Here is a 25,520-nt window from a genome sequence, read left to right as displayed (position 1 = left end):
GGTCTGAAACACGGGTCTCTCAGTCCCTCTGCTCTGCTCTGAGCCGAGGAGAAAACATTTATCGTATCCTACAGTTTTTATCCAATGAGGAGAGAGAACGGCATGCAGGGCTGTGTGTGCAGCCAAGGAACGCCGTGAATGTGGTGACGTAGGGACGAGGACTGTTATGGTGCGTTCAAGGAAACTCGTATTTTTCCGACCGTGAACTCGTACCAGTTCGATCTGGTACGAGTCCACCGGTCGGAAGTTACGAGTGGCCGTTATAGTGACTTTCACAGGTAAAACAGGTCGGAAAAACACGAGTGGGTTGCCTGGAACGCTACAAAGTCGTAAGTTGTGACTTGAAACTGTAATTTACGATTTCAAAAGCCTGCCTGGAACGCAGCATTAGCGAAAACGACCGGACCACTTACTTCTGCTTTAAGTAATTGTTGCAAAATGTAACTACTGAGTTTATATATCAATATGGGTGTTATAGGTTCTGCAGGCTTTGCTGTCTCTGCTGGTAAGTCAACAAATGTACCTCTGTCTGTGAGTGGGGTCCAATTCCCAAGTTGTTCTTACAATCTTTACTTTAATTCCTTTATTTTGTATTGAAATAATTTTGGTTGAAAGTAATAACACTGCATGTGCTGCTTTGTTTGTTTTCTTTATGGTTTGTCTCTTGTGCTCTGTTTATGTCCTGTTTTATTTTGAAATTCCCTGTGTCTTCCTGTGCACACTTGTGATTACCTCGTGTGTCACCTGTGTGTGTTATTGCCCCACCTGTGTCTCATTTCTCCCTCGTGTATTTTACCTCAGTGTTTTCACTGCGTCCTTCGTTGGTTCATCTACAGTATGTTCATGCTCAATGTTGCCGTTGTGTTCCTGCTACATATGCGCTCCCTTATGTTAGAATGGTACCAGTTTATAGTGGACTGCATTGTGGTCAGAAGTACCCAAAAATGTTATAGAGCAGACTATTACTGTTATAGTGCTGACTAGGACCAGGAATACACATCACAGCAGTTTTAAAGACCCTCTTGTTTTTCCTATCAGCATCTGTATTGATTTAAATTATTTTGTGTATTGTATACCCCTCATGGTCTTGCAACAGCAGGTGCGTCTCACACCATGAACCAGTGCAGCTCCTCAGCTGCTGTGGGACACGTCTGTTAGTTGTTCTGAAGTTCAGGACTAAAATTATAATAATAAGCTTTAGCTTTTCTGCTCTGAACAATATAATGGTTTGACCTGAAAGCAGCTGGAAGTGCTGAAACCTCTAAATATACATTGAAAATTTTAATGAAACCAAATTTAATTTAGTTATTGTAATTATACATTTTTTCATGTTCTTTTTTGTTTGTTTGTTTTCTAATGTAATTGATTAAAAAAAAACAATTTAATCTCACTCTCAGATTTCTTGATTTGTCCATTATTTTAGCTGATCAGTTGTCTTATAGTCAAGCTTTTTGAACTGCACTAAAGGGCTAAAAATGTTGGCGATTAACAAGTGACTAAACTCATTTACGTTCAACATGTATTGTGCACATGCCATGTTAAAATAGCACTTTGGGCTACGTTTCAGCCAGTAACAACAAAACACCACGTTTTCTCCAGAATTTCGCAACGTCACTCACACCCTGTTTCAACAGTGAGTGAGAGGAAAAGAGCTTTAGTGTGGAATGCAGCCCCGCAGGTTTTCGCTCTGTGACGAGGCACCAGCTTTCATGGCCAGCGGACCAACTGGAAAATGATTTCATCACGTGTAATTCATGCTGTCTTTTTTTCTCCACCCTTCATTACTCTTCTACACCTGGGCTGTTGCTAAAGGTCGGGGCTTTCCACAATACGCATTAGTCTCTTTAAAGAGACGTGAGGAGTGAGGCTCTATAGGTGCAGCGGAGGTGCTTGAATGAACATGTGTATGCCAAAAGATGTTTCACAAGTGTAATCAGATCACTCACTGTGGCTCCAAACTGTGGTGGTCTGCTTCCTGTCTGTATACGTATCAGTTAAAAGAGTCCAGAGTTCTGAGATCCACCTGTTGCATAATGAATTGATTGGACACAGCAAGCCCCTAGGACCCACATTTGAAATTGTTAATTGCAACTATTTCTGACTGAATGAGGACAAAAACAACAAACCTGCAGACAATACACCGTGACACTGAAACATTTTTCGCAGGAGAAGTATTGACACATAAGACACACCTCATTCCTTTCATTTGGAAAAAAAATCATCAACTTTCCAAGTAAGTATTTGAGATGTTTGTTTTTCTTATTGAAATGAATTCACACTAATAAGAAGAAAAAAAAACATCTGAATGCTGAAAGCATTCACACTGTAGCTTCTTCAGGACATTATGGCTATTATTCAAATTTTTAATACTCTTTATACTTTTTCAAATATTAAACTTTTTCTGTGAACATGAGAAACAAATACGCTGCAAAACAGGAGTCATACTTGTTGTAGGTCACATCATATCGTATAAAATATGAACTATTTGTGTGAACTTTGTCATCATTCCTGTGACGTCTTGATACGAGCTAAAAGAGTTTCCTGTGGTCACTGCCCTTGACTTTGGACTTTTAGCTATACTCAACCCTAAACACTTTGTCCCAATGTGAATGTTTTACCAATTTTAAAGACATTTCCTTGAGGTGTTATTTATATATAGCTATATATGATGTCACCACGCCATTGACCTTTGACCGCCCAAAACTCAATCAGTTCCTTGAGTCTCTTGCGCTCAGCAGTGTCACCTGCAGCAGAGGGAGGATGATAGTGATGTGTCTGTGTTTGTCATTTAGCTTCACAGCAAAACTGTACATACACACTTTAAAGGGATAGTTCACCCAAAATTCAAATTTCACTCATTATCTACTCACCCTCATGTCGACTAAGGGCTGGGAGAATTTTCAGTGCAAATCACGCAAGATTTGCACTGACACAGGAAGAGCAGTGAACTGAGATACTGGGAGCTTCCGCTACAAACAAGCTTAAAATATAGACTTTTAATTTTTAATTTAATTTTTTCGGAACAATTTCTCATGTCGGGGCTTCAATACAAAAGGGACATTACAGGCGAGCAGTGTGGAGGTATTTGGTTGTTTTTTGGTGTGTCTTTTTGGGCGAAGAAAAGTGAGCACCATTTACAGTCATTTTATGGACAAATACTGCTGCACGCCCCCCAAACAAAGAATCTTATCTCTTTAAAATGAAATCCACAACTCGCCCTGGATTAAGCATTAGACTATCTGAAAAGATGACCACATTATGGCTGGTTATAGCAGCGTCTCCTGGACAGCGGTGAGCAGCTCTGGGGCTCCACAGGGGCCTGTTCTGGTTTGATACTGTTCATTTATTATAGGTCAGGATTGAGAGGCAGAATTTCTTTAATTCTATACCTTCATTGTCACGCTGCTCTGACAGTATTTGGGACAGCTTTTGGAAAAAAAACAGCAGCTGTCCACTACGCCATACTGGCTGCCAGAAAAGCAGTATCTGAACTGCAGCCTCCATGCAACATGCACTGTTCTTTATTTGCTCTCACCACTAACATGCTTCACAATGGCAGAGCTAGATGAAGCACAGCCATTCTCTTAAGCACCTGGAGGTTTGGAAAACTCATGTAGATCTGGATGTAGCTTTGCCTAATTTAAAATTTAACTTCAACTAAAAAAATAAAAATAAAAATAAATCTCAGAAAAGTAGCCCAGCATGAAGCCCAGATGCCTGACTGAACACTGGCACTGACTTTGAGTGTGTTAGGGCTGGGACCTGTGTTCAGACTCCAGCCTCTACCTGAACAAAATTGGTCAAACAATTGGCTTTATGCACAGCTCCACTACTTCCGGATCTTAAGCCATCTCCTTTATTTCCTGTCTTACATTATTGGACAAACTGATTAATCCAGGTGTATGTGACCATTGTTGTGAGGTCAGACATACCTGGATTAATCAGTAGGAAGTAGTGGGGCTGTGCATAAAGCCTATTGTGCCGGGCTACGTGTGGTAGTCTCAACATTGCATGTCCAGCCAATGAACCTGGACAAGACGAGCCCTCTGAGCGCCAGTTCAACAGTTGTGCTACTGTGGTAAAACAGCACAGTTCATTGTGAAGCTCAGCAGCGATAAGGATCTTCTTTACACTATTTGCATGCTGTTCTCTTTCATATTTACTAACATACACATCCACACATTCACATGCATTCAAAAACACTCCAGGTAAACAGATAAGGTGATAGCATCACTTATTTTGTATGTTGGATCACATCGACTTTTTGTCTCACACTCCTCTCAGTTTGTCAGTGCTCCCTTCACTGCCCTTTAGCTGACCTCGAACATGACATTAAAACTGATGACTGCATTGTACTGTAGTTTGGATATGGCTCCTTAGAGTTCAATACATTCAAATACACAAATGTGCTGCAAATTAATATTCTTTGAATCCACCTTCTTCAACGAGACAACAAACACACACGCTGCAAAAATCACCTCTGAATCACCACTGAAGAATTAATGTTTATTCATTTACACACTTTTCTATCTGTAGAGAGAATGTTGAGTGTATGCTGTACAGTTTGAGCCAATTTGAGGCAATTGTAAACAAATCAGACTAGTGGATAAATCAATAACAAAGATAAAAGCAACAACCATGTGAAAAATACATCAGAATCTGAACCATGCATCATGAATTTTGTTTTAAATCACCCAACCATGAACTGTGATGGAGGCTAAGAAAGTAGGACAGGAAAGTTTTATCAGCAGATCAGTTAATAGCTGTAGTTAGACAGGTTTGTCTGACCAGAGAGACTGATGAGTGTTGTCACAAGTTATTTAATACCAACAAATGCACGTGTAAAGCAAACACATAAGTCACCCAGTTACTTTACACAGACCCTATACAGATACAATCCCTATTGTCATTAAACTTTCCTTTCCTGTAAACGGCATCCTTATAAAATACCAAACTCATTCATGTTTGTGGAAACCTTTTGTGACTCCTGGCACCACCAGTAAAAGTCAAGTTTCAAACCGGCATAACATGTAAAACAAAACACAAATAACTCTTAATATAACTGCAGTATCCCATATGTGTGCAGAGGACAGCTGATGGATGTAAGAAGTGAACTCTCTTCTGTTATTTTCACTTGTATATTTCCATGTCTGATATTAGAACTGTTTGTAGTTGTATCAGTAGTTAATGAAAAAGTTTAGTATTTGTTGTGGGCTGATGAACCGGCTGGGATGCACTTATAAGAAATAACAAAATAAGCGTACCGTTCCGTACCGACCCATACCGTACCGCATAGTGGAAACAGGGCTTTATTTTAACTTCAAAAGTCACAGATGGACATAGAACAACATGGAGGATCATCACTTTTTACTGTACTCTGGGAACACTTTCACCTTGTTGAGTAAATATGCAGATTTCTACAAATTTGCCACACATTTGTGTGTTTGCAAGGGGTTTTGTATTTCTTCTAAATGACACCCGTAACACATACACACACTGAGACTTTGCAAGATTTTTTTGAGTCAGAGCCCAGATTAGACGAGTCTGATCTGCATTAGTGGGGAAACTTGAAGCTTAATTTGGGTTGGTTGGACCCACGGAGACTCTCGAACCACTAACTTTTCCTCACACATGTAAAACAATTATTCATCATCACAAATTGAGTCTATCCTTTATTTTTCTGTGGAGAGAATGAAGGGTGTTCGCTGTACAGTTAAAGCCAAATTGAGGCAAATTTGTTAGTTGTGATACTAAAATATATACACAAATCTTGGAGCTAGTTGACCTGGGTAAAAGTGATTACAAAGATAATAACAACAACCATGTGAAAATCTGAACCCTGCATCGTGAAGCTTATTTTTATCACCCAACCATGAGCCATGAGAAGGAGGCTGAGCCCAGTCACCTGAGTGACACTTGTGGGAACCTTGTAAGATAAAGTGGGACAGGAAAATGTGTAGTACTGCTGGACAGGTTTGTCTTACCGGAGGTCCTGATGAGAGTCATTCATGTGTAGTTATTTAATACATTACAACTGTGTCAAGCAAACACATCATTGACCCAGATCATGATACACATCATCATTGTCATTTAGCTATTAAAAGCACCTTTCCAGTAAGCGACATAAGAAATACCAAACTCATTTAGTAAGTTTCTGAAAATATGTGAGTGGTTCCTGGCACCAGTCAAGACCAGCTGGACCAGAAGAGTTGGCTAAACTGGAAAACAAACTGAAACCCACTGAGGCTCAACACACCACACATAACTCATTGTATTTATGCCAACATCTTGCACAGATCAAAGAGCTGAATACAGTCGGTTTCACACCTGCCGCCTTTTTCTCGTATTCACAAAGCATCTAATCTCACCACTTGTCTAATAAATGTTCAACGTTTCAGTAACCCTTTACTTGATGGGTGCACAGGACATTCATTAGACCTTTCATAAGGTGTTTGTAATGCATTTATGGTGGCTTCATAAAGCATGATTCAGAATTCATACATGGGGTTACATTGCTATGGAATAATGAGATTTTTTCTCAAAATAAATGTCCCCTAATTGCACTTGGAAATACATGAACAAAATACCTGGCATTCTATTGCAATGGTTCAAAAAACTGTCACAAAACATAGTGTGCAATTAGGGGACTTTTATTTTGAAAATATTTCCCACTTGTTATTCCATAACAATATAACCCAATGTACAGTATGAATGCCCAGCCTTATGAAGCTGTCGATAATGCAATACAAACATTTTATGAAAAGTCTTATGAATGTGCTATGCACCCACCCATCAAGTAAAGTGTTACTGTTAATGAGACTATATGACTGAGGACCTGATGAGAGTTGCATGTTGACCCAGATATACAATCCCTATTGTCATTACAGTTTCGTTTTCTGCAATGGAATGGCTGTGGAAATATTTGAGTGATTCCTGGCACTGGTTATGACCAATTGGACAAGTAGTGTTAGACTCATACCTACTGTAGGCTAAAACTAATTAGGCTAAAACTCACAAAGACTCAACACACCACACACAATTGATTGTATTTTGCCAACATCATGCACATGTCTACAGTCCGTTTCACATCTGCCACCTTTTGCCCGTATTCACAAAGCATCTTATCTCAACGCTTGTCTAATAAAAGTCCACAGTAAAACTTTCTCAATAAAAGGACGAGTGGGCTTGCAGTAAATACAGTGCGACACCCATTATTCAACAACGTGGCAAAGTATCAGCCAGGACAAATTCTCCTGGCTGCCTGACTTCTACATTGAAAGCTTGAAAAAACTGAGAACAGTGCATGAGTCTCTAGTTGTAGTTCTGCATTTGATTAATGAACACTAGTTGTGGATTGTGGTCAGTATTTGGTAGGCTTAACTGCTGAACAGAGATAAACTTTGAAGTGCAGGGTGTTGCTTCATCATCAGCGAATTGTCAGACACACCAAGATCAGGAGGTAAAACCCCTTTTTTCACTAGCACGGCCCAAAATGTAGTTGTATTCGCTTGTTTTTGCTTCCTCAGTAATTTCAATATGATCAGCAATTTAACAAGATCAGCTGTGCTTGTGCCACAATCTCATCAATATTTAACACCATCTTAACGGCAAGAAATGAATGCGAAGCACAACACAGGGACAGAGAGAAAAAAAAAGATCTCATACTTCCATATCAATCAAGATAATCACTAACCAATAACCACATACAGTACAGGTACACTGCCAAAAACGCCAGCTGCATCACATAGTGGTGTCTAACAAACAGTGCAGAGACAACATGCAAACAACAAGCTACACACCAATTAACCAAATACAGAAGAGTTACTGACACAGTTTGTTGCATTGAAACAACATACAGTACCATAAGGTGTAGACCCTACCCTGCCCACACTCTGTGCTCCAACAAGACTATGAAACAGTCAAGGCAGGAAATGCATGGATGAGCCCCCAATATGTTACACTCTCTCAAAACAAGCACAGGCTCAGCTGGAGGTTGCAACAAAAAAGCATGCCCGAAATTTTAAAGGGAGGGGAGTATCTTTTTCTGGAGCATCTCTGAATTGCTTGAAATCCTTTTCACACCCCGATTGCAACAAATTAATTAAATGCTTTTTCACAAAAATGACAAATGCGTTTGACATCTATCAAACTGCCATCTGCCCCACCCTCCCCCCTCAGTGCGTATGCCTTTTACATAAATTGTGCACATGCTCAGGGTCTCCAACTATTGGCCAGAGCCAGAGGTTATGCTTGCTAAATTCAATGCTTTGGAGGCGTGGCTTGAATTGTGTGTATTCAAAGTGTAGACTGCTTGACCCCCACAAAACTAAAAACCTCCTCTTGAAAACTGAAAACCACCAGAAACCTTCAATTCAAACTATCAAACTAAAGCCAGAGAAGTCTAGAAGTCTCCTCTCATTGAACCATGTGGCACCTACTCCTCCTTCCAATCCTTCTAAGGACTTCCCGAATTGCTCCACCTCCACCTGCAAAAGAGGCAAAAAAGGCAGGTGGTGGTGGTGGTGCACAGTGTGACGCATTTAACACTTCTCATGTGATTAAATCATGATAGCAAGAACCATGTGAAAACTTTGAACCCTGCATCATGAAGCTTATTTGAATCACCCAACCATGAGCCGTGAAACTGAACTTATTTGGGAGCCTTGCAGTAGAAAGTCGGTCAGGAAAATGTTATCAGTACATGTGGGTGTAGCTGGTTTGTCTGACCAGAGGACGTGATGAGAGTCACTCAGATGTAGTTATTTAATACTAACAAATGCATGTGTAAAGCATAAAACATAATTGATCCAGATGCTGTATACTATCTACTGTATATTGTCATTAAACTATTCAAAGCATCTTTCCATTGAGTGGCATAATTATAAAACACCAAACCCGCTTTGTTAGTTCCTGAAAATATTTGAGTGATTACTGGCACTAGTTAAGACCAGCTGGACTTGTAGAGTTAATTAATGGGCGAAAACTGCAAAACAAATTAAAACTCACAAAGACTCAACACACCACACACAACTCATCATTGTATAATGCCAACATCATGCACAGGTCAAAGAGCTGAATACAGCAATACAGTTTCATACCTCCCGCCTTTTGCCCTTATTTACAAAGCCTCTTATCTCACCACTTGTTTAATAAAGAAAAAACATTTCAAACTAGTGGATGGACTAAAGTGGGCTTGCAGTAAACGCAGTGATTGCAGTCTCCAAAATGCATCTATAAGATAGAGTTTCAGTTTAAGAAAATTAAAGAAATTTAAGAAATTAAATTCTCACTTGAAGAGCTACTCACCTGTGAGACTACCTCACTAAAGAATAATTTACAAAATGGTATTTGAGTACCTTAATGGAGGTAAAGTGGTTATGGATCATTCTAAGCAAGGATGAATCTGTTGGGATGCACTGGTCATTCAGTGATTTTTAACTCCAAAAGTCACAGTCGGAGATCACTTTTTACTGTCCACTTTACTTCCACTTTATTGAGTAAATTTGTAGCACATGTGTGTTTTTTCAGTTGCCACTGTATGATGGTGAGAAGGTGACATTCATTAATAGACTACGGGAAGTTGCTGCAGTGTCATGTGCACTGTCCAACACATACATGTACACTCATGCACCTACCTGCTGTTCTTGTTAATGAAAATCATGACATAACATGATCACGTGTAACAGTCCTGTATACATATATACCTTGAGTGAACTGTAGGGCAGAGGCTGCGTCAGACACAGGTGTAATAAAGATAAGTGAAGATCAGCCTATACTGGAAGTGACGAGACTATGACTGAACTTTACAGTGAGTGCAATAAAATATACATTTTATAATGTAAATTTCCCCAGTGTGGAAATAGTAAACAGGGCCAGATTAATACTTTTCTGGCAACAAGACTCAAGAGCCCACCCCAAAGCAATGATCACGAAGTCGCTGTCATCATCAAGAGCATATATTTCTATACTAACAAATCAGGCCTCTGCATGGACCAGGACAGAGGGAAGTTTACAGTACAATGGCCTCATTATTGACAAATGCACAAATGTTTCACATAGTTTTGTGCAATAGATTCAATATGTGAAATGAAGAATAGTGCAAGTCTATTGAGCATGCAAACATCATCATAGGGGACACTTAACTTCAAACCAGTGTGTGTGTGTGTGTGTGTGTGTGTGTGTGTGTGTGTGTGTGTGTGTGTAATTGTGCTACAACTGATATTCTTGGATATCACCACCATTGCCATAAGCAGGCAAGTATTGTGTATGGAAGCAAAGTAAACCATGGGCTATAGGATTTATTGATCAAAGTAAGTGTAACAACAGACATGAAGGGGAAATTCTCTCACATCATCTGTTTTATCTAGGGTGCATCTCTATGAGACTTTTGTGGACTTATTTTCAATATCCTAGAACACCAGGCTAAAAGTTTTACCCTGTGACTATTTTAAATCACTTCATTAAGATTTGATTTTCTTTTTTTCTTTTTTCTTTTTTTTTTTTACCATTAAAGCTTGAATTATTTCCACAAATAAGAGATCATAAAGCCTTCTTATTGAAACGGCTGCACAATTCATGGGATTCTGGTGGAGTCTGGACTGGTCAGGTGGGGGGTTCATTCAAGGCTTAACGAGAGACTGACAGTCAGTGAAGTCACCATTGTATTTGGATAAACACAGAAACTGCCAGACAGGACGACTACGTGCGTTTGGGAAGGACAGGGATATCTGGTTTGGCTGGTTTGAACAAAGAGAGTCAAAATTATCTTGGCTATATGAGGAGAGGATTGTGAGGCTGTTGCAGAAGACAATGGTCCCTCATCACTGATGCTGCGGATGGCTCACTTATACAAACACTTGTAAAAGAGGACCAATGACAGTGACATGCCTAATGCTGTAAGAACCAAACGGACACTGAGCCCCCTCCTGAGTATGATATACTCTGCAACAGGGCCATTGGAAATCAACAGGAACAGTTTAATTTCATTTTAACATAATCATAATGGCATGTTTTCACTTGGTTGGGATCCAAGATACTTAATTGCACTCCTATGAAGTCCTCACTCATTATCTGACAAACCAGTACAACCTCAACTTAAAGGGCAGAAAGAGATGAGGGAATTGAATGGACAGCGCCACCTTGTGCTGGTCAACAGTTACAGCAGAGATGAGGCACAAGTGTTAAACAGGGCAGGAACTGGTTCAAACCAGAGGTCAGCCCTGCAGACCTTCCCCCTTAGCTGTTCTGTTTGTCTGCAAAGGGTCTGGCGCTATTTGCTTTGTTGCTTTTGTTTGTAATTATATAGCAGCGGTAATAACGTGTCCATTCCCAGGTTGTGGAGCATATGTGTATGGTAAAGATCAGCGGTTTCCATACTTGAGCAAATCATATTATAAAGCCACTGAAACCTACCATAGCTGAATCAGTGGGAGCTCTTTGCTTGTTTCCCAGCAACAACGGTCCCATCTGGCATCTGGGGGTGTGACACCCAACATGTGTTTCTTGTGTCTGCTCTTGGTTTTCTTACCATTATTGAAGAAGGGGAGTAATGTTGTGTGGCAATTTCAGAATATTCCACCTTGACTTTAACCTAGAAGGTCGGCAGAGATGATGTTTCAAATCATCTCTAGGTGGTACCAGCTCGACTCGACTTGACTCGACTCAATTCAGCTTTTGTACCATGGAGCTAATTCTGGAGGTTATTTCCATTACAGAATAGCACCACCTTTAGACTAGAGAGTATAGACTGATACATAGTTTATATGTATAATTACATATACACTCATCTGTTCATTTGAAAAGTGGTGATAAGGCAGCGCTGCTGTTCTGTCCAGTACAAACATGAAGCTTCACTTTACATTCAGACAAACTAATGTGGCGGCCACAATTGTTAGATTTCACCTAATATTTATCTTCAAAAAGGAAATATCAATCAGCAGTTAATCTCCAAGGAGCTGCAGATAAATTCATCGGCTCGCTTTCTCCCCAGGATGACGATGGATTAACAGTTACTACAAAGATAACAGGTGTATGAGGCTGGAGCAGACACCAGTGACACATGAGGAGGTATACCGCAGAGCTTTCCAGTTTTATCTGCCAACTTAATGACAGTAGGTCTTTTTTTTTTTTTGAATTACCAGACAGTTGTCCAGTCATGGCAGCAGCCCCAGTGGATTTATTGGTCACAATCAATCAAAACCAGAAAAATCCTAATTTTATTAATTATATAAGCAATGTACCAACAAATGCCACTTAAAAATACTGAATCTGTTTATTAATAAAAGGAGGGAAGGCAAATACAGATACATGATGTGGACCTGAACAGACAATGTACTCGCCTCACCCTGTATCATGTCTGCACAGTTACTCAACACTTGCTCACCAGAAGCTCTTGGAGCCCAATACACGGTCACGGTTACATATGTAAAACACAGTTAGAGCTCATTAGGATGTGCTTTGAGTCATGTTTACATGCATATAGACATTAAACATGAAGATATCTGTTGAACTAAAAAAATATTGTATCTGTGGTTTATGAAGCAACTTGAATCAGATCAGTGTACCGGTTGACTTCTGGTTTAGGTTGACCTCTGGTTCTTGCATGGGCTGAGGGCTCAGATTGTGTGTTGTGTTTGGGAACATTCACTCCAGACTAGATGATGTGATGCTTTCCCCTTGTTGTGAGGCAATCTAGGAATTGTTGTTAATCTGGCAGTGTAAACATGCATCAGTGTGCACACACACATAACCAAGCCCAAATTAAGTGATAGATCCAACAATGTCCAGTCCAGTGTAGATTCCTGTTTCATCTAAATGTATAATGTATACATGAGCATCATCATCTGTAATTTAACCTCCTCAGATTAGAAATACTCCAGCACCCCATATTAATCACTGTGCAAAAAAAAGTGCAAAAACAAACACTAAGTATATCAAACAATTCATGTCTGAGAGTGTAGAACAGGTGTGGAGATCCCTGCCAGATGTGGGTAGAGAAAGAGCGTTTACAGCATTCATAAACACACACAAGAAAAGGAAACACACTGACTCACACGCACGCAGCAGCTTCTGTTACAGATTCATAGGAACTAAGATTTTATCACTTTCAGTCAACAACATCGACACTAATCATGTGCTCTGAAGTGATGATGACTGAGGGTCACGTACTCCACACTGGATCCTGTGTCAACAGAGAAAGAGAGAGGTCAGAGAAACTCTTTACAGTAATAAAATTGATTTATTCATCTTTATCAGTGCAAACACATGATAAGATTATGAAATTTAAAAAGAATTGGAAATAAAAAGCTTAAAAAACATTTGTTTTCCGTTAGAGTTTGAAGGAGAGCAGGGGGAAAGTTGAACTTGCCCAGGGACTTTACTGATTGAAACATGATTTAAGACAGCTCTCTTCCAATTGTCTCTGTTAACTCTGGTGTACTTGCAACAGTAAGAATTGGAGGCATTTTGTTTTTAGGGTAATCTACCTGTCACATTCTCATAGAGATGGCATCTCTGTAGCTTGACAAAAAAAATCTCATCAGATTTTAGTGTCAAATGTCAAAGGTGAGAGTTAGTTAATATTTGTGCCTAATATGGCTCCAGCTCTGACTGTTGTTGCCAGTGCTCAGACATAGAAAGAACCATTTAAGCGTCCCTATCGATCAGAGTTTGGCACTTCGATCAGTCAGAGCTGAGGTCCAGTATACATGTGGCACACTCACTGTGATCACTGTAGAATGTCACTCAGCTTCTCGTGATAGTATTCATAGTTGTCTTTGCAGTCTTCCCACAGGTTAAAGGCTTGCTCATCATTCTCCACAAATGTGTCCCAGGTGTAGGAGAAGTCCAGAGGCTTCATGATCCTCAGTTTACAGCCAGCACTGTGTAAGGCCTTCAACCCTGCCTGGATCTCTGGTTCCTCCCACTCAAACAGCCGTGCAGAAAAAATGGTCAGCTTGACGTTTTTTCTGGCCTTCAGCACCTCAGCTACCTTCTCTGCACAAGCAGAGCAGGGACTAGAAGACACGTACCTGAGAGGAAAGAGACACAGTGAAGACAAAACCATTATAAAAAAAACAAATGCATTTCACTGACTGTCACATAGGGGAGAGTGGGGTAAAGTGAGACATTTTTTACATTTGCTCCCCTCTAAGCGAGCTAAAATGATTTATCAGTAAAATGTACACATTTCCCATTAATTCAGGATGTTTCCTAGCAATGGAAAGTATCAGAATGTATTTAGAACGAAGGGCAGTGAAAATATGACTGTTTTAAAAAAAAAGTGGTCTTGTGTCTCATTTTACCCATGGGTACAGAGAAACAAACCACAGAAATCAAAGGGGTAAACTGATCCACTTACTTTTTCCACTACCATAACAACACATGTTGTAACAGTTAGAATCCTGACAGCTAGCTTGACAACCACACATTCCAGAACTAATGTCAGACTAGTAACAGAATCATGGGGATTGGTCAATTAAGCACTTTTTTTTCTCAACACAAAGTGACTCAAGAACAAAATCAAATACAGCACAAAATGTTTTAATTAACATTCAAATGACAGATAGAACCAGTTAGATAGTCTGGGGCAGGGGTTCTCAACTAGTCTCACTCTGGGACCCACATTTTCCCATGGTCATTAAGTCGTGACCCACTTTTATAGAATTCAAACCTCTTTTTTTAAGCCTTTAAAAACTCATTTAGCTCTTTATTGAGCAAAGTGCATTTCAGAGCACATGAATGAAACTGAGGAGGACCATGACAACTGCATGTACGGAAATGAATGAAAAAATATCAAACTGCACAAAATGGAGACCAACAAAATGATATATTTGACTTCTAATGCATCTCTGCATTCAGAGCATATTCACAAAAGTGAATAAATATCAAATTGCACAAAATAAAGACCCACAAAACAAAACAAGATTCACTGCATTCAGGCCACATTAATAAGAAACTGATATCTTTGCATTCAGAGCAAATAATAAGAAACTGAGGAGGACCATTACAACTGCATGTGTTCACGTGACGCGTGCCTTTCAATATAAGTTATTTTTCAAAATAAAAGACATGTCCAACATCAGATGTGCATTAAATATTATTTACTTTTTTGACCAGCTGTTCGCGACCCATCCAGAACGGGTCCGCAGCCCACTTTTGGGTCCCGACCCACCAGTTGAGAACCACTGGTCTGGGGGTCAGATTGTAGGCCCTGACAATCGTGACCATTTTGATCAAAAGTCCTCTTGTGTGTGGGGGGAGCCAACAAAGTGAAATGTGACTACAATTTAGTTAATAACCAATAAAGAAGTGAGCTGACTGAAGAGCACATAGCATAACAAAGTAGTGTGGCTACAGATCATGTTTGATCATGCGAGATTTCTGGCTTGGGGGACGAAATTCTAGTGTATATCTTTGTGTGTGGTGTGCTCACAGTGTCTCACTCACGATTTATTATAATAATACATCCATAGTCTCACTTTACCCCGCAGCATTTGTCTCACTTTACCCCAACACCCCCATTTTAGAAAAAACGACCTGTCTTAGAAATTCAGGCTAATTTTCAGCCAGCATCATCATGTATCATATAAGTTTTTCTGCCTGAATCAATTTGCTTTGGCACAACAGTTGATTAAGTTGACACCAAGAAAATTTACTTTTACATGCAAAAATTACATTTTTGTGAAAAAAACATGCTTTCCACAGCATCATGAGGTCCTCTTCTTCATGGCCATGGGGAAATGGAAGGGGCTTGAAAACATAATGGTCAGATGACTAAAAATGTGTTCCGTTTTCTAGATACAGGGGGTGTCTCACATTACCCGGTGTCTCACATTGCCCCACTCTCCCCTAGTGTTGACATTTTTGCTAAAGGTCCACTCCAACCAATATACATGTCAGTTAAGAGAAGAGTCAATTAGTTTTCAGAGAGACAGGAGGTGGGGGCAGTTCTGTCTATTCAAACTCATCATCCCTTTTATCCTGGACTTTGTTTTTTCCTCGACAATTCAAATTTCAGAAGTTCATGAGTTGATCCAGCTCACCAGATGAACTTCCCTCCAGTCACCAGCAGAGGGGGCAGCAGCAATGTTGACTAAGACAACTGGTTTATCAGAAGAATGAAATGAAACTATCATCAGCCACAGCTTTGTTTGGACTTGAAGTTTGGACAATGTGGTTAGGATTACACCTTGATTACACACTTGACAGTGAGAGGAAGGTACTGTACCAGGTGACTGTGTATTTGAGTGCAGGGTCGTAGTCTGGCAGGCACTGTGTGAAGAAGGCCTCCTCAGCGTGACAGCCGGTGTGCTCATCCTCCAGGTAGCCCCTCAGCAGCCCGTCATCTGTCTTCCCTTTATCCACAAGATAACACAGGAAGGTCTTGTTGCGGCCAGAGGAATATTCCACATTTTTGAACTGGAACTTAAAGACAAAGGGATCGATCCGGTCCCTGCAGACAACAGAAGACATGAAATGAAGCACTATAGGGCCCTTAGTGATGTTGTTGTCCAGACGACTAACATTCGTGAAAACTATAATGCTGCAAGCAGAGATGGACAGTAACAAGGTATATTTCGACCATAACTTTACTTGAGCATTATTTAGTTTAGAAACATGTGGCTCCACTCCAATCTGTGTTTGAAACATACAAAAGTTTAAAATGTTTAGTGTGTCACCATAACCAAACAGACCCTGTTAATTTATTTATTAATTAAGTTCTACAGTCAGTCACTAAATGTTTCAGTCATCAGATTTTGTACAGTAGATGTGGAACAAGAGGTGTACTTGTGACTACACACCTTTCACTTGTTTTGGAGTCATCTGTACTTTGACTCAAGTAATGAAGTTGTGGACTTTGTCATTATGATGTTATCTAGCCCAAGTCAACAGCTGTCTTCAACAGCCTACATTCATAACCCTTTCTCAGGATAACACAATGACAACGATAAAACCATTTTTTCAGGAGTTTCTTTGATTATATCTGTAGGCTACTGTGTGGTTTTGCTAGCAGCCCCCACTAAAAACCCTGTCCCTCTACCACAGAATATCTGAAGTGTTTAAGTCAATGGAAAACCAAACATCTGTACATGATGGATGTTCACCAGATGTTTCCACAGGTATCTGCTCTTTTGAAAAACACTGAATGACACCTCTGAGTGTTACCTTCTCCCCACCAGATTGATTTAAGCCAGCCTTCTGTCATGAACACTAAAATGAATGTCTTCATCACAAACACAGGGGATTGTATGAGAGAACTTTTACGTATACTGCCCCAGTGCCCAGAGCAGAACCAATAATGTCAGAGCTCATCCAACACTCAGAATACTTATCCAAAAGATTCAGGGTCTGTTTGATACTGGGATTCAACTATGTTATTTCTCTTTCTACAGCTGTTTCCAGTTTTATATGTATTTCAGAGAGTATGGAAATAACAGCAATGTCCCTTAAAAAGTCTAAGGTAGACATGAAGCAGTATAGAAATGAAGTATCACGATTAAAGTGACCAAAATGATAATGGTTATCAGTGTTTTGTTCAAATGCACCCAAAGTCTTCAAATGTCATAATAAAATACATCCTGTAATCTGACCAGTAGCTGTATTAGGTTTTTTAGCCAACCGCTAAATAAGAGAATAGTAAATTTGGGATATACCATACAATGACCGTCAATAATATATGCTAACCTGTTGGCGATACAACACTACTGATGTGGCCCTATATATACGTAACATGATGCGACATAACTGCAGCAGCTGTTGGCATGAGTCAGGCTAACATTAAGAAAGTTGAGGTGAGTGTCAAATTGAATCTTGGACTGTCGGGGTTGGGGCAGTATGGTCGCAGCAGGCAGGCAGACCAGTGCTAATTTTACACTGTTCTCCATTGCTGAGACTGGAATTCCACTATGTTATTATTAGACTGGTTTTGGTGAGACACAGTACAGTACTGAATGGCACAACCTATCCCAACTGGTCAGGTCACCAGAGCCAGGTGTAACATTTGCTGCCTCACAACACCTTACATCTTAACATGCAAAGCACAATTATTGACTTTTATAGACTGTTTAAATCAAAAACACTTGCATGTTTCTGTGCATGTTGGGCCTAAGATGAGCTTTGGTCAAGTGCATGACCGGTGTGTTGCTACAGTGACGTAGCTGTGAGTGATTGTACAATTGGCAAAAAAACAAAAAAAGTACTACTGTACACCAGTTACAGTAAGTTCCACCTGTATTTACCACAATTCATGGTGTACTGTAATTCAAGGTAGGGTTGGTATCATGTCATTTTTACAACACTTCAGTACTTTGAAAATGTGAGTGAACAACTTTCACATGTATTTGAGCTGTATTTGACCTAAAAATCTGTACTGCGTCTCAAGTTATGAGACACAGTGGACACTGTACTCTTTGGTAACAATATACATAGGCATACTCTGTTACACATAATAGAATGGCGTGCATGCAGTGGTTGTAATAAATCAGTAGGATGATTACAACACATCTCTTTGTGATATGTTGTGTGTTGTATAACAACATGTGTCATTGTGCCTCTTGCAGGTCTGCAGAGAAAAACTGGTTCACAGATTAAAGATGGCTTATAATTATGATGTATTCACACCTCTTATTATACAACATCTTCCCAATATGATTTGTGTTGTTCTTTCCTTCAGCCTTATTCTCTGTGTGTTAATGGGCACAGAACGGCCGTTTGTGTGAGTCAAGACTGAAAACAACAAGCCTGCAGTACACCTGACCTTCGGAGACTGGGAGGTGGCTCTATGATTGGTTTATTGGATGTTACACCCAAAACACTTCCATGACTAATTAGGAGAATTAAGAACAACCATGCATCTGGTGCAGTGATTGTTTTTGCCTGTGGTAAAATAGCCAATATGACATGAACACACCCTATGCTTCAGATTAATAAAAAAGAGTCCTCATTGTCTTGACTTCAGTGTCATAACAAATGAGACTTACATCACATCACTAATGGTTCATAATAAGGCTTTGGATATAATAATCTCTACAAAAGGCTATGACTAAGGTCATGACACAGCTGACTTCTGTTGTAAGCAAACATCACCTAAACAGGATGAACTTGTACATTTGTTGGGTGGAGGTCACTGTGAGGGATTATAATTTTCATTCCATTTGATTTGTTAAAAAACCAAACCATGTTATAAGCAGGGTTCAAGTCAGAGCTGACCGTTGCGTCTCAGACCACATAAAATACTCCTCATGCCAACTTGTACACCTTAAGACACCTGTTGATATATTTTAGAGGCTGTATTCGTTATATAGGTCAGTTACTAAATGAAACTGCTGAGACATGTCTGTCCACTCAGGCAAAGATGTTTCATGGGAGAGGAAACCCCAACCTGCAACGTTTTGAGTTTCATTGGCAAGGATTATAATGTTCACAAAGAGTCTGTCGTTACAGCCTGGAGACTTGTTCATGTTCCAGATTCATTAACAACCTGTTAGCTTCTGGCTATACTAATCAGATGGACCTTTTAGTAGACCAGAGACCGCCACCTTACCGTGGTGGAGGGGTTTGAGCACCCGAATGATCCTGGGAGCTATGTTGTCCGGGGCTTAATGCCCCTGGTAGGGTCTCCCAAGGCAAACAGGTCCTAGGTGACGGGTCAGACTAAGAGCGGTTCCAAAACCCCTCATGAGTGGAACAATATCGAGGACGTTCACGTCGCCCGGATCGGCGTCACCGGGGCCCCACCCTGGAGCCAGCCTGGGGTTGGGGCTCGAAGGTGAGCGCCTGGTGGCCGGGTCTCCGCCCACGGGACCCGGCCGGGCCCAGCCCGAAGGAGCGACGTGGGCCCGCCTTCCAGTAGGCCCACCACCCGCAGGAAGGACCATGAGGGGCCGGTGCCGTGTGTTTTGGGTGGCAGCCGTGGGCGGGGGCCCCGGCGACCCAATCCCCGGACAACGACTCTGGCTTTAGGGACATGGAATGTCACCTCGCTGGGGGGGAAAGAGCCTGAGCTCGTGCGGGAGGCTGAGAGGTATCGACTAGAGATAGTCGGGCTCACCTCCACGCACAGCCTGGGCTCTGGAACCCAACTCCTTGAGAGAGGCTGGACTCTCTTCCACTCTGGAGTTGCCCATGGTGAGAGGCGGCGAGCTGGTGTGGGCTTGCTCATAGCCCCCCAGCTCAGCCGCCATGTGTTGGAGTTCTCCCCACTGAACGAGAGGGTCGTTTCCCTGCGCCTTCGGGTCGGGGATAGGTCTCTCACTGTTGTCTCGGCCTACGGGCCGAACGGCAGTGCAGAGTACCCGGCCTTCCTGGAGGCCCTGGGAGGGGTGCTGGAAAGCGCTCCAACTGGGGACTCCATCGTTCTGCTGGGGGACTTCAATGCCCACGTGGGCAGCGACAGTGTTACCTGGAGAGGTGTGATTGGGAGGAACGGCCTCCCCGATCTGAACCCGAGCGGTGTTTTGTTATTGGACTTCTGTGCTAGCCACAGTTTGTCCATAACGAACACCATGTTCAGGCATAAGGGTGTCCATCAGTGCACGTGGCACCAGGACACCCTAGGCCGGAGGTCAATGATCGACTTTGTAGTCGTGTCATCTGATCTCCGGCCGTATGTCTTGGACACTCGGGTGAAGAGAGGGGCTGAGCTGTCAACTGATCACCACCTGGTGGTGAGTTGGATCCGCTGGCAGGGGAGGAAGCTGGTCAGACTTGGCAGACCCAAGCGTATCGTGAGGGTCTGCTGGGAACGTCTGGCAGAATCCCCTGTCAGGGAGGTCTTCAACTCCCACCTCCGGGAGAGCTTTGACCGGATTCCGAGGGAAGCCGGAGACATTGAGTCTGAATGGACCATGTTCTCCACTTCCATTGTTGACGCGGCCATCCGGAGCTGTGGCCGTAAGGTCTCAGGTGCTTGTCGCGGCGGTAATCCCCGAACCCGGTGGTGGACACCAGAAGTAAGGGATGCCGTCAAGCTGAAGAAGGAGTCCTACCGAGCCTGGCTAGCTCGGGGGACTCCCGAGGCAGCTGACGGGTACCGGCAGGCCAAGCGGTCGGCAGCCCGGGCGGTCACGGAAGCAAAAACTCGGGTCTGGGAAAAGTTCGGGGAGGCCATGGAGGAGGACTACCGGTCAGCCTCGAGGAAATTCTGGCAAACCATCCGACGCCTCAGGAGGGGGAAGCAGTGCTCCGCCAACACTGTTTACAGTGGAGGAGGGGAGCTGTTGACCTCGACTGGGGATATCGTCGGACGGTGGAAGGAATACTTCGAGGATCTCCTCAATCCCACTGACATGCCTTCCGTCGAGGAAGCAGAGGCTGAGGATTCAGAGGTTGATTCATTCATCACCCAAGCTGAAGTCACTGAGGTAGTCCGGAAGCTCCTCAGTGGCAAGGCACCGGGGGTGGATGAGATCCGCCCTGAGTACCTCAAGTCTCTGGATGTTGCGGGCTGTCGTGGCTGACACGCCTCTGCAGCATCGCGTGGCAGTCGGGGACAGTGCCTCTGGACTGGCAGACCGGGGTGGTGGTCCCTCTCTTCAAAAAGGGGGACCGGAGGGTGTGTCCCAACTACCGGGGATCACACTCCTCAGCCTCCCGGGGAAAGTCTATTCCAGGGTGCTGGAGAGGAGAATTCGGCCGATAGTCGAACCTCGGATTCAGGAGGAACAATGCGGTTTTCGTCCTGGCCGTGGAACGCTGGACCAGCTCTACACCCTCCGCAGGGTGCTCGAGGGTGCATGGGAGTTTGCCCAACCAGTCCACATGTGTTTTGTGGACTTGGAGAAGGCTTTCGACCGTGTCCCACGTGGCATCCTGTGGGAGGTGCTCCGAGAGTATGGGGTCGGAGGCCCTCTGCTGAGAGCTGTACGGTCCCTGTATGACCGGAGCAGGAGCTTGGTTCGCATTGCCGGCAGTAAGTCAGACCTGTTCCCGGTGCGTGTTGGACTCCGGCAGGGCTGCCCTTTGTCACCGGTTCTGTTCATTATTTATATGGACAGAATTTCTAGGCGCAGCCAAGTGCCGGAGGGGGTACGGTTCGGGAGCCACTTGATTTCATCTCTGCTTTTTGCAGATGATGTGGTCTTGTTGGCTCCCTCGAGCCAGGACCTTCAGCATGCACTGGGGCGGTTTGCAGCCGAGTGTGAAGCAGCTGGGATGAGAATCAGCACCTCTAAGTCCGAGGCCATGGTTCTCGACCGGAAAAAGGTGGCTTGCACCCTCCAGGTCGGGGGAGAGTTCCTGCCTCAGGTGGAGGAGTTTAAGTATCTTGGGGTCCTGTTCACGAGTGAGGGGAGAACGGAGCGCGAGATCGACAGGCGGATCGGTTCAGCGGCCGCAGTAATGCGGTCATTGTATCGGTCCGTCGTGGTGAAGAAGGAGCTGAGCCGAAAGGCAAAGCTCTCGATTTACCGGTCGATCTACGTTCCCACCCTCACCTATGGTCATGAACTCTGGGTCATGACCGAAAGAACGGGATCCCGGATACAAGCGGCCGAAATGAGTTTCCTCCGCAGGGTGGCGGGGCGCTCCCTTAGAGATAGGGTGAGGAGCTCTGTCACCCGGGAGGAGCTCGGAGTAGAGCCGCTGCTCCTCCACATCGAGAGGAGCCAGCTGAGGTGGCTCGGGCACCTGTATAGGATGCCCCCTGGACGCCTCCCTCGTGAGGTGTTCCGGGCATGTCCCACCGGGAGGAGGCCCCGAGGAAGACCCAGGACACGCTGGAGTGACTACGTCACTCGGCTGGCCTGGGAACGCCTTGGGGTCCCCCCGGAAGAGCTGGAGGAAGTGTCCGGGGAGAGGGAAGTCTGGGGATCCCTGCTCCGACTGCTGCCCCCGCGACCCGACTCCGGATCAAGCGGATGAAAATGGATGGATGGATGGATGGAGACACAATGAAAAATTCAACAACTTTTTTCATAACGTCTCAAAAGCTTGGGTTGGTTTTGTGTTTTATTTTCCCCCTTAATTTTATTATTATTCTATTTCCTATCAGGTGAGTCTATCACAGGTTGATTCCACTCAAGGAGAAACATCTCAGAGATGATCTATAAAAATTAAGTAACCTTAGTTCAACTTCAGTCATAGTGAAATATCTGAATGGCTTACTAATGTGATGTGATTTCAGTTTTTAATTTTTATACATTAAAACCTTATTTTCAGTTTGTCACTGCGAGTGTAGACTGGTGAGAGAGAAAACATGTCTTATTTTAGCGGACTGCAACATAACGAAGATAAACATGTCACCATGGGCCATTTGCTGAGATGACTGATCTCACATGATGCCAGATGTCAACAATAAAACACAACTGTGGGTTGTTATAAGCTGTTTACACAAGCAACACATGACTTTTCATGGTCTTTTACAGTCTCTGCTTACAACACATCTTCACAGTTGTTTTCTAACACCGGCCATAGGGGGATGGGACCCACTTGTTATTTAGCTACAACTGGGAAGTCCCAGGAGGTTAAATTTTTACTGCCCCTCATGTTTATTTGCATGAAGTGTGATTTTTTTTTCTTGTCAAAACAATTTTTTTTTTCTAAATTTCAATTTGTACATGTGCCGTTGCATATGGTCGTTGTTTTGTTTTTTAAGTGAGACTGACTAGGCATTACCATTTTGATCAAATGTTCATTCAATTGACACACCAAGAGCAAGCCTGAAATAGTGACTGGAAAGTGACCCATTACAATATGTGAACTAGCAGTCACAATGTCTGACATCTGACAACATCGCCATTAGTTAAATACTGAGCAGATTTCAAATGACTTCAACTGGAAATTTTGTAAAATAAAATAACACAACTGAGAGAGACAGAGAGAGTGAGCGACAAAGAGAGAGAGCAGAACTGGAGACTCTGCTCTCTATCCAAGGGAGAGTTCATTTTAAAAGAACAACAGCCAATGGGGATCAGTCAGTCTGGCCTCACTGTTGTCCTCCAGCCACTTATTCATTGATTCAATCACAAAATTAGTCTGAGCTGCAAAGCCTTTTAATTGGTTCACACAATGGTCAGTGTGTCTGTCAATGTTGCATCTGTTCTTCTTGTGCCTATCAATATCTCATTATTTCATCAGCATTAGATCATGTTGTAGTAATTTGCATATTGGTTGAAAAATGGTGAAGAAATCATCCAACAGAACTACTGCAGAATTAGGCTGCCAGGCATGATGACACATCTTCTCTCAGCATGCTTTTATTTTAAGTACATTTAACCAGTGCTGAGTGATGGTCAGCAGTTGTTTTGATCTCATCCACAGATCACAGATTGTAGGTGAGGTATAGGTTATTATATCATAAGTTTACACATTGTGTGCAGATAATGACAATCACATGTAGTAGTGTCTGAGACTCACATCATCACTTTACAGCTGTGATCAGAAAGCCTCACTCGGACACTGAAGGCATCACCAAACTGTGATACTAAAGCATATAAAATGATAATGATGTCAATGTGCTTGATGACCTACCCTGTGATGATCTCAAATGGAGGTAGTTCCATCGGCTCCACCTGAAACTCTCCATTCTGACCATTGGCTACTGCTCCACCAGTTGCTTCTGCCTCTCCATTGTTTTCTGTGCTCTCTCCTTCCTTCTTCACTTCCTTCTTCACTTCCTTTACATCCTTGGTCACTTCAGTTGCTTCTTTGTCTTTTTTCTCCTTTCTTCTCATTTGCACGTGACTCTTTTCTGCCATGGCGAAAGTGAGTGATCTGAAGAAATTACTATTAAAAAACAATTTAAAAAAAGACGTAAGATGTAGATTAAGACTGGAGGTAAGACCCGAAACAAAAAAAGACTCAACAGAAGAAAGATGAAGGGAGAGCAAGTGAGGGGGAGGAGTGGAATGGTAGAGAGGAAAGGGGAACACAGAGGAAAAAAGTAGTGCAAGGAACCCCAGCCCAACCCACAGAGAGAGAGAGAGAGAGAGAGAGAGAGAGAGAGAGAGAGAGAGAGAGAGAGAGAGAGGGAGAGAGGCTAGACAGTTCTGTACAAAAACCAGGATTTTGTGAAGTATAGTTCAATATCTCATGAGTTGTCTGATCTGGACACTCATTCCACTGTGCTGAGTGAAAATGTAACTCATCAATATGATAAAAGCAAACCTATTTAGCTCTGAGGTTTAGTGCACACACCACATCCATTGGAGTTTTAATTTCAGGTCCAAGTCAAAAGAAAAGTAATTTCACAGGGTGAAGTTACAGTATTAAAACTTGTAAAACATGCACACTCAGCATAAAACACCATCTATCAGCAGCTTCAATCTAAAAATATCAGTTTTGGCACAAGCCTTTAAAGGCTCACACAGCTCAGGCTACAGCAGACACACACAGGCAGCTGCAGCTACATCGAACGGGTCTATTTAAAGACCTGGGGGTGGGGGAGGCCCCTCTCACAGAGTGTGTGCGTGTGTGTGTCTGTTGTGTGCACACTTACTTTGCACTTTCTCTGTTCTCTTTTACCTGATCTCCCTCAGATAATGTGAATGGAAGTGGGTAGAAAACATGTCTAACGTGTTAAC

At 42.6% G+C, this 25,520-nt stretch overlaps 2 protein-coding genes across 2 annotated transcripts in view; one reads left to right on the top strand and one right to left on the bottom strand.

Moving 5' to 3' along the window:
* The window catches only part of tp53rk (TP53 regulating kinase), a gene marked incomplete at its 5' end in the record, with an annotated part of 199,246 nt that overhangs the window by 11,955 nt on the left and 161,771 nt on the right, over positions 1-25,520 (top strand). The window lies entirely within an intron of this gene.
* Positions 12,253-24,878, bottom strand: LOC310985913 (C->U-editing enzyme APOBEC-2-like). The gene is made up of 4 exons (XM_083971590.1): positions 24,469-24,878; positions 16,229-16,453; positions 13,722-14,030; positions 12,253-13,180 (listed from the first exon to the last, which is right to left on the bottom strand). Exons 1-3 carry the CDS (start codon positions 24,693-24,695, stop codon positions 13,727-13,729), a joined length of 756 nt encoding a protein of 251 aa, XP_083827716.1. The 5' UTR covers positions 24,696-24,878; the 3' UTR covers positions 12,253-13,180; positions 13,722-13,726.

Source organism: Trachurus trachurus (assembly GCF_905171665.1).
Source record: "Trachurus trachurus genome assembly, chromosome: 5".
Lineage (NCBI taxonomy): Eukaryota > Metazoa > Chordata > Actinopteri > Carangiformes > Carangidae > Trachurus > Trachurus trachurus.
The sequence above is the reverse complement of the archived record's forward strand: the minus strand, read 5'-3'. Positions and strand labels throughout refer to the sequence as shown.

Coding starts and splice junctions, on each gene's coding strand:
- LOC310985913 (XM_083971590.1), bottom strand. CDS start 24,695: ATGGCAGAAAAGAGTCACGTGCAAATGAGAAGAAAGGAGAAAAAAGAC. Junction 16,454..24,468: donor CCATTTGAGATCATCACAGG/GTAGGTCATCAA, acceptor TGTTGTCTGCAG/GGACCGGATCGATCCCTTTG. Junction 14,031..16,228: donor CTCAAATACACAGTCACCTG/GTACAGTACCTT, acceptor CTTTCCTCTCAG/GTACGTGTCTTCTAGTCCCT.